At 42.8% G+C, this 8,530-nt stretch overlaps 1 protein-coding gene across 1 annotated transcript in view; it reads left to right on the forward strand.

The window, feature by feature from the left end:
• MYZAP (myocardial zonula adherens protein) overlaps window positions 1-4,129 on the forward strand; it is a 70,664-nt gene extending 66,535 nt beyond the window's left edge. Inside the window, exons 13-15 of the mRNA XM_055716031.1 lie at window positions 516-1,211; window positions 1,874-2,096; window positions 3,086-4,129. Coding sequence (XP_055572006.1) covers window positions 516-1,211; window positions 1,874-2,096; window positions 3,086-3,223 — 1,057 coding nt within the window. The 3' untranslated portion in view covers window positions 3,224-4,129. The remainder of the gene's footprint in view (window positions 1-515; window positions 1,212-1,873; window positions 2,097-3,085) is intronic.
• The last annotated feature ends 4,401 nt before the right edge of the window (window positions 4,130-8,530 follow it).

The raw sequence follows: 8,530 nt of genomic DNA on the forward strand, positions 1-8,530 counted from the left end.
CGGAGGCCGCGCGCCACCGTCAGGCTGCGGGGGCACGGCGTGGGGTCCTTCCCGTTATACCCGGGCGGGCGGGCAGCCGGGGGCGCTCGCGGCGCCCTGTGCGTGGGTGGGGGGTCACAGCGCCCTGTGCGGGGGGGCTGGCAGCGCCCTGTGCGGGGGTTGGGGGGGGTCACAGCGCCTGTGCGGGGCCTGTGCTCAGGGGGTACGGGCAGGAAAACGTGTGCACTTCCCTGAGAGCACAATCCGGAACGAGCTCCGCAGCCGGCAGCGCTCAGGGCAGCGGCTGTGCCTTTCAGCAGGAGAAAAACGTGTTGGTGACTTTGTCACAGCGGACCCCTGAGGCCGCGAGTGCTCAGCATCTCACCGCTTTTCAGAAACCTAATATGTAAGTCAGAAACTTAATGTTAGATTGAGAAACCTGCCACATTAACTGCTCTTACAAAACAGTTCTGTATCTCAGGTTGAAACAGGATTGTTTACCCTGTGGAATAATTTTGGTTTGTTTTTGGCCGTAGGAAATTCATTGCTAGGCTCCCAGACAAGGGTAAGAAGATCTCCGATTTTGCTGAGAAGCTGACGCTTGCCATTTTCCAAGAGGAAGAATTAGCGAGGACGGCTGAGCTGTTATCTGCTGTCAGATTGGAGTTTCAGGTGAAGCAAGAGGAGATTGATACAAGCAAACAGCAAATTATACTAAATAAGGACACACCAAACTGTGACAATTCCTCAGTCTTTCATGAAAACTGTAATATTGAAGAAGTTTCTGAGACTTCTTCCCAAAGGCAGGAGGCAGAATGTATTGAGCCAGATGCCACAAATACAGCTCTGGAAAATCAAAGAACTAAGAGGAAAAATGATAAAGACAAGACTGTTATGAAAGATCAGAGTCTTTTCTGTGGCGTTGTCCCCAAGTCAGCCACGAGCAGTCATCTGAAAAACGAACAGCAGGTATCTAAGAGCAATACTGAGGATGGCAGAGAAACTACGGGTGCTCTGGACAACAGTAAAGACACTTTGGTTGATGCCTTTCGAAACATTACAATTGTAGATGGGGATAATAGTGAAAAAGTGTTGGAAGAGGAGCAGAACGTGGCTAAACATAAGGGCAATATCTTTGGAAACGTGCACCCCAAGACACCACATTATATTGAAGTTCTAGAGGCTAGATCCAAGAACCCAGTCATAAAAAAAAGCAAATTTAAAACACATGTGTAAGTATTATGGACTAGGAAAACTTTTTGTGAAATAATTGACTTGTAAAAATTGGAAATGGTATAGAACAGGCATGGTGGGTGTATTTTCTTGTGATGATTGAAGAGATTTAAAGTCATTTGACATGCAAGGTTAATTAATCTGTGTGATCTTTACCATTAGGTTCCACAGAATCTCAATATTAAGCAGTGGTCTTGTTCTGCCCATTTGAAACGACTGTTATGAATCTCCATAGAGTTTCATAGCTTAAGCTACAAAACTGTTAAACAATTGGCAAAACTTCCTTGTGGATCGATTCTAGAACTCGTAGAGCTTTAGCAGCAGGTACCCTTTTGCTTTTCCTGCACCTCTTGAGAAACTACAATTCACATTGTCTGCACTGGTAGCAGCAGGAGTTTATACTCTGTGTGACTCCCAGAGCATTGCTATTTCATGCTTGCTAATTAATTGGCGTAAGTTTTTTGTTCGCTATCAGGAGTAGCATGTCTGAAGAGAAATCTTTTTAGTTTTTCTGAGTGCTGCTGATTTTTTTATTTGTTGTCATAACACTTCAGATTTCTTTTCAGCTCTTACATGTTGAAAGTAACGAGTTTTGGAACGGAAGTTGTTCAACCTTGTACTGCAAATTTGGGTCACAATTTTTATGTTTTATCTCTTCCAGATTGTCAGGAGAGCAAAGTGGGTCATCGCACGGTTCCTCCTCCAGTCAGTCACCTGGGGGATCTGGCTTTTCAATTACTAGTGAAGAAAGACGACTTAGAGATAAGAAACATTTGAATGACATCACAGCAGCTCGGCTGCCACCACTTCACCATTCCCCTGCGAAGCTGCTATCCATAGAGGAATCTATAGCGATTCAGATACAGCAAAAAGAAGCGTATGAGGTACGAATCTCTGATTTGGTTTGAAAAGTAATCATGTAATTGGGATAACTCTTAAATAAGAAAGCATAAAGGGTTCTTTTCATACTGATTAATTTGATGGTGAAATTGAAATGGGCAGACTTTGGAGAAAGGCACTTTTTTGTGTTTGATTCTTTTAACAATATAAGTAATGTAGTAAGCCTTTCTGAAACTGTAATTTCTGCATTAAACAAAATCTTTTGTTACTCTACATGTGTTGATATGCTAACTTCATTGCATTCACTTCGCCTCTGACTAGAAATTTAAATGTCTACCTTGTCTGTTAGTCTTTAACGAGTTTTTGGCCCTTGCATAGATGAAGGCCTGGCAGTATTTGTTGTTCTTAAAACAAGCAGGTGTCTGCGTTTGCCTTTATTTATGCTGCACCTGAAGAATCAGAGTTCTGAGCTTCTTCCCATTCTGTTGTAATGGATTTTGATTTTGACTTTCCAGGGAGTGCCAAGCTAATGTTTAAATCAGATGCTATTGTAAAAGTGTTTGTTGCTGCTTGTTGTTTTAAAAGCACTTGCTAATTTAGTCATCTTGACACTTGAAGGGAGGTAATTTATTTTGAAAATGGAGGCAGATTTTTTTGTGGAGGTAGCTGAATGACAAGCATTGCCATTGCTGTGTGGTTATGGTGCACAGCTGCTCCCTTATGTGGAGTGATTTTTGTTCTGTTAGAGCTGATGGTTAGTGTATCGCGTGTGAGGACTGCCACGTGGAGCATTTAAACTCTTATAAAAAGGTCTTCAAATGTCAATAGCACAGTTATGCGTAAGTGTGAAAAGAAACCTGAAATTTGCTAGTTAGTAAAACTTGTAATTACGACCACTGAAATTACTAATACTATTATGTCAAGTTTATGCTTCAGTATATTAGTTTTTTCATGACCACCACGACAACAGTTACAAACGAACACTTTTTCTAAGTTATGTTCTTTTTTTTTTTCTTTTCTTTCTTTCGTGTAGGAAATGCAGGCCAAGCTTGCGGCACAGAAGCTTGCGGAGAGATTGAATATAAAAATGCTCAGGTTTGAACCAGAGGGGGAGGCCTCAATGCAATACAGAGAAGTAAGAGATGAAGATTATTTTTCAGCAGAGGACTGAATTCAAGAAGGGATGTCTGAGATGAGCCATGTAACTGATATTTATGCAGTACTTCCTAAAACCCAAACCTACATACTGAAAATGCTTGATCCAGTCATTTTTTTCTTTTAAAATTTTAACATTGCAATTATAGGAAGGGTTCGATGTAAGTGTTATTAAATGGTAACACCAGTGTTATTTAGGGGCTGGTTTTTGAGAACTTGGGGCAGTTAACCCTTACGGAGTGCCTCATAGTTTTCAGCTATGGCAAAATGAGCTCTTGAATACACTTTTGCAGGCTGTGATGAGTCATCTAAGAGAGAAGGTTTCTTCTGTGCAGAAATGTGATTGCAAAGGGCATCAGCACAGGTGTCCATAAAGTAAGCTAAGGTGCCTGTGAACTGCTTGCATGTGTGAAAGGTCATCTTGTATAAATGTGAGATACTTCTATCTGTTTAAAATTATCCTGCTTTTACCATGTGGTGAAAATACATGCCAGCACAGCTACAATAAATAATGTGGCAGTTAGGCTGTAAGTTGGCTTCTTAATGCATCAGAACTTGTTTCTGTGCCCGCACCTTAAAATAACACTTTCTGCCCTTATGTTGTAAATAGGTAAGAATTTCAAATTATTTTGTAACTCAGATTTTGTTTGGGCTTAAGGAACTCTGCTGTTTCATTTTTTGTTATTACTGCAAAGCACATCAAGAGATCAAGCTGATCTGAAGACTTTAATATTTTTATTAAAGGTCTTGGTGTTTTTCCATATTTTTGTACACTGCTTTCATACTTTGGAATACTATTTTTTCATAGTCCGATACTGTAAATTAAAGAGATTCGCCCTCTGGTTTTCTTGGAGAAAATGTTCTGTGTATTTTGAAGTTTTAGCTGTTTTTTGAAGATAAAAAAAAATCTTCCGTACAATAACATTTTCTGCCTCTTAATATGAATTTTGAAAGATAAAAAATGTAGCTGAAAAGTATTTCACAATTGATACTCCACTGCTGACTAGGATTTTCCAAGCCTAGTGTGAGTTCTGTTCTAAAAAACTAACCTCAGAGATTCCTTGTGTAGCCTGGCAGCACCGGTTTTCTGAGATGCTGCAGCAGCAGTGTGTGCAGGGCTCTCCCTGGATGTGTACATATTCCTGCAGGAATGGTGTCTCCAGATGTGGGTCATTCAAAAAGCTGCATGATATCATCTAGAAATGGGGGGTGAAAGTCTCTGCCACTTCTTGAGTGCATACAGCACCTCGCTAGCAGGCAGTAGCTCTCCCAGATGCTCCACAAGCTCTCCCAGGCACTTCCTGTGGCACAGTTCATACCCCAGCAATGCAGTTTGACAGGTGGAACTGCTATGAAGCTAGTATGTTGTATTTTTTGACTAGGTCATCTGTTGCTCACCTGTGATCCCTCTTTCCTGTACCTTTTCACAGGTTTCTGGTTCTCTTTATTCATTGGCTTTTCATCAGCTCTCTGCTCTTCCCTTTTCCTTATAAGATTTATTCACCTCTTAATAAAGCAAATTCATATTCTGTGTCCCTGCACCACCCTTTCATGTGACATACGCTGCCTGTGTCTGCATTTAACTTGTACCACATGCCATGCATCCTCCTGCCATTGCTGTCCTCTCTTGCTTTCTGTAACTCCATCTAAATACCAGCTGTGCACCTGGGTCACTTGAGCAGCTTGCAGAAACCTGAATGTCTTTATGTTTTTGCCATAGCTGCCCTCTTGCTGAGGCTTTCCTTTCTTTTTTCCTATTTTGGTGCAGACTGTGCAGGTCTTTGCCACTTCCAGCCCTTACTATCCTCCTTTTTGCCACCTTTTTTTTTTTTTTTCCTTCTTTTCTCTATTTTCTGTGGTCCTGCTTCATCCTTTCCACCTTCTCACCATCGCTTGTCTGTCAGCACTGTTTTTTGGCACATTTTCATTGTCAGTCATGGAACAGGCTGCCCAGAGAAGCTGTGGGTGCCCCGTCCCTGGAAGTGTTCAGGGCCAGGCTGGATGGGGCTTGGAGCAACCTGGGCTGGTGAAAGGTGTCCCTGCCTGTGGGGTGGGAACTAGGTGATCTTTAGGAATCCTTTCAACCCAAACCATTCTATGATTACATGGTTGATTCCCATTCATCCCTCAGCACCCACGCTGATGGCCCATCTGTTCCTCAGCTGTATGCATTTCTGCCCTCGGAGCCTTCCTTCAGCATGTGGCTCTGCCTCTGTGGGTGCAGCTCATTGCTCAGATTGCCATTTGCCATCGTCTGTGGTACTGCTCAAGGACAAGAAGCCTCAGAAGTGCATTGGTTTTGCCTTTGCTGTTGCATGAAGCACAAGTTACCCCTTTCAGGCTTGTTTGCATCTCTCCCCTTTGTTACTACCATCACCCTTGTCCCCATACCGATTGTGCTGTTGCACCTTTTTAAGTTACTGCGTGTGGGTTTTCCATGCTGGGTTTTCTGTGCTGAAGGAATTTATGCAAAACTACACAGGTGAGAATTTGTTTTCTAGATTACGGAAATCTAGCTTAATGTGGGCTTCTGCTGATCACTCTCTTAAGCTAACTACAGTTATGCTCTTCCCTTGCACTCTTAAGGCTTACTTTTGCTCTCTAAAGTTTGTGAAGCTGAGGCAGTTTTCTTGACCTGTATTTTGATAGCATTCAGCATGTTCGGACTTTGCTAAAGCAGATCCCCTGAATGGGCAAACTTCACACCCTTAAAGGGGGGTGGGGGTGGGTGAGGAAAGTCAGTGTTGGAACAGGTGAAGCGCATTATGTATTGTTACACAGTTAGCAGCTGGTCAGCACAGTGCTGTGTGAGTACAAAACCAAGCATAAGGTACAAAGTCTGGAAGCTTTCATGAGAGGTTGTTGGTCCTGGGTTCTGAGCACAGGTACGTACTTGGAATTTAGATTTTGTGAGTGATAAGAAAGCAAAGAGTTGGGTGTGAAGAGTGTCCCATGTTAAGGAGGTGTGCGATCCAGATGTTTGTAAAAGGTTAGAGTAAGAGGGTGAATCATGGAATGGTTTAGTCGTATTGAGTTGAGTTTCTGAGAGCATATGGTGTTGCTGTTGTGTATTTCACTGTTCTCTAGTTCCAGAACATTTCAAAACACACTGAGAACTGGGGAGCTTGCTGTCTTTTTGGGGAGTGGACCGTTTTATTGGAGTGGGCTGTTAAACTTGTAGAAAATAAAGAACTGATAATATATTTCTGAAGTTCCTCGTGTGAATAACGTTTTGTTTTGACCATGTAATGTTTGCAGTCAATATTGGGGAAAACGGGAACCTTCTGTTTCAGTTCTCTATTAGGGAAACACTGGAGATGGAGTGAGGAAACAATTGCTATACAGGGAAAGAAAACTTTTGGGAATGCAAATGGACAGAAAAGATCTGTAAGACCAAAGGTGGGTGATGGTGCAGGCCTGAAAGATGGCACAGAGACAGAGCTTAAATGGTGTGCTGCCAGGTCCAAGAGCATGTGAGGCAGGTATCTGTGCAGCAGCAGCGGCAGTCCCTGGATTTATGCATCGTTAGGAGCACCTGATCCCCAAACTGCACAGAAGAAAAGCACTGTAACAAGAATTTCTGTTCACAGCTGTAAGCTTTGAGGGAGAAAACATGCAATCTAGTTTGCTACCTGTGGTGATAATGTGCTTTAGAGGATTTAGCAGCCTAAAAATTTATGTTAAGTATTTGGGAAATAACACTGAAAGAAGAAAGACCTAAATGCTGCTGTACTTAATTATTTGAGGGGACTATATGAGTAACTAAGGGTAGAAAAGATGCACAAGCTTTTTGTGGTTTTTAGAGTTGGACCTGATAGGTCAGCAGTTCCGTTAGTAGTTTTCTGTCTGATGGCTTGTGGGCTGCTTCTAAGGGCCATGCAATCAAAAAAAAAAAAAAAAAAATGGTAAGTGACAGTAAGCTGCAAGCTCCTGTGTGGAGGAAACAGGTCCTGCAAATTGAGAGAATTTGAAAACCGTGGCTCTGTGCTGTGTAATTTCTGAACATGCCACTGGGACAGGGGATCAGCAGTCAGGGAAAGGAATATCCAGACACCACACACTGATGAATTGAAACTTGAGCAGGAAGCCGTGGCAAAGGCTGTGCATTCTCCATGAGCAGCCCTGGGCAGTAGTTTGGGGGTTTCTGTATGGACGTGCAGACGATTCCCCCATCACTGACACACCACAAGCTGGCAGCCTTCAGCAGTCTCGTGGAGGAGGTAGGACCTGGCTAGCTGGAGTTAGGGGAGATCTGGCTGGCTGGTAGTTTTGTATTCCCTGGATCCTGGAGGCTGACTGGTATCTCAGTTGTGTACCATGCCGAGTTTTGCTGGTGAAACTGATCTGTAGCAGGACCCTGTCCTGGACAATTTAGCCTAATTTGAGTGGCATCTGGCTCATCATCTGCCTTAGCAAGTTAGTGCCTGCAAGAAGTATCCTTGGGCCAGGGGAATTGCAATGAATTCTTGGCCCCTTACATCAAAGGAATGGCATAAAGGGGGCAGGGAATGGGAGTCCTGTGTTGAAAGCACCTGTGCCCTACCCTGGGGACTCTGCTGTAGGAGAAGGTGGCTGTTCTCTGCTTTGCCAGCCTTGCTTCTTTTTCAGAGCAGTATAAGAAGGAAGGGTAATTTCTCCGAAGTGTCTTGTAAGGACAAATTTTTCAGGGAGTAGGTCTTGCGTGCTGTGGTCTTGTTTCAGGGAGGTGCTAACTAAACTGTACTTTTCCTGAGCTTGTGGTTCACATTTTGTTGCAAGTCCACTGCTCTTAGGGTGGTATGTGTGGATATCGCCACTGAGATTTCCTGGTTTCCTAGTGTTTGTTTTTAGGTTGGGAACTCCCACGTTCTGGGAGGGAAAGGGAAGTAGAAAAGACAGCTGTGTGAAAACAACATTTATTTTGCTGTGGTATTTTTTCTTTTTCAGTAAGCTGATGGTTATGTTTTATTCTCACACTTCTGCAGTGCTGTGCCACTGCTGACACTGTGGCAGGCAAATGTTAGCTGACTGTAGTCCAAATATTTCATATTCACATTGACTTTCCATGGCATATGAGTGCTTAACTCCATTTGACTCCTTTGTAAATACTGTAATTGTTATTCCATATGTTTGCAAAGCTTTAGAGGCATTTAGTCATCTCTTGTTTAAAGCAATTGTTTTGATCATTTGGTTATTAAGATTTTATGAAATTGGCCCTTGATTTGGTGAAGCATGAAAGCATGTACTAAAGTCAAAGCTTGATTCCTCTAGGAACATTTATGTGCAAGCGCTCTGTTGGACTGGGATATTGACTGTGTTTTGTTTAATCTCTGTGTGCAAGGGA

The sequence above is a fragment of the Falco cherrug genome, chromosome 7 (genome assembly GCF_023634085.1).
Source record: "Falco cherrug isolate bFalChe1 chromosome 7, bFalChe1.pri, whole genome shotgun sequence".
Lineage (NCBI taxonomy): Eukaryota > Metazoa > Chordata > Aves > Falconiformes > Falconidae > Falco > Falco cherrug.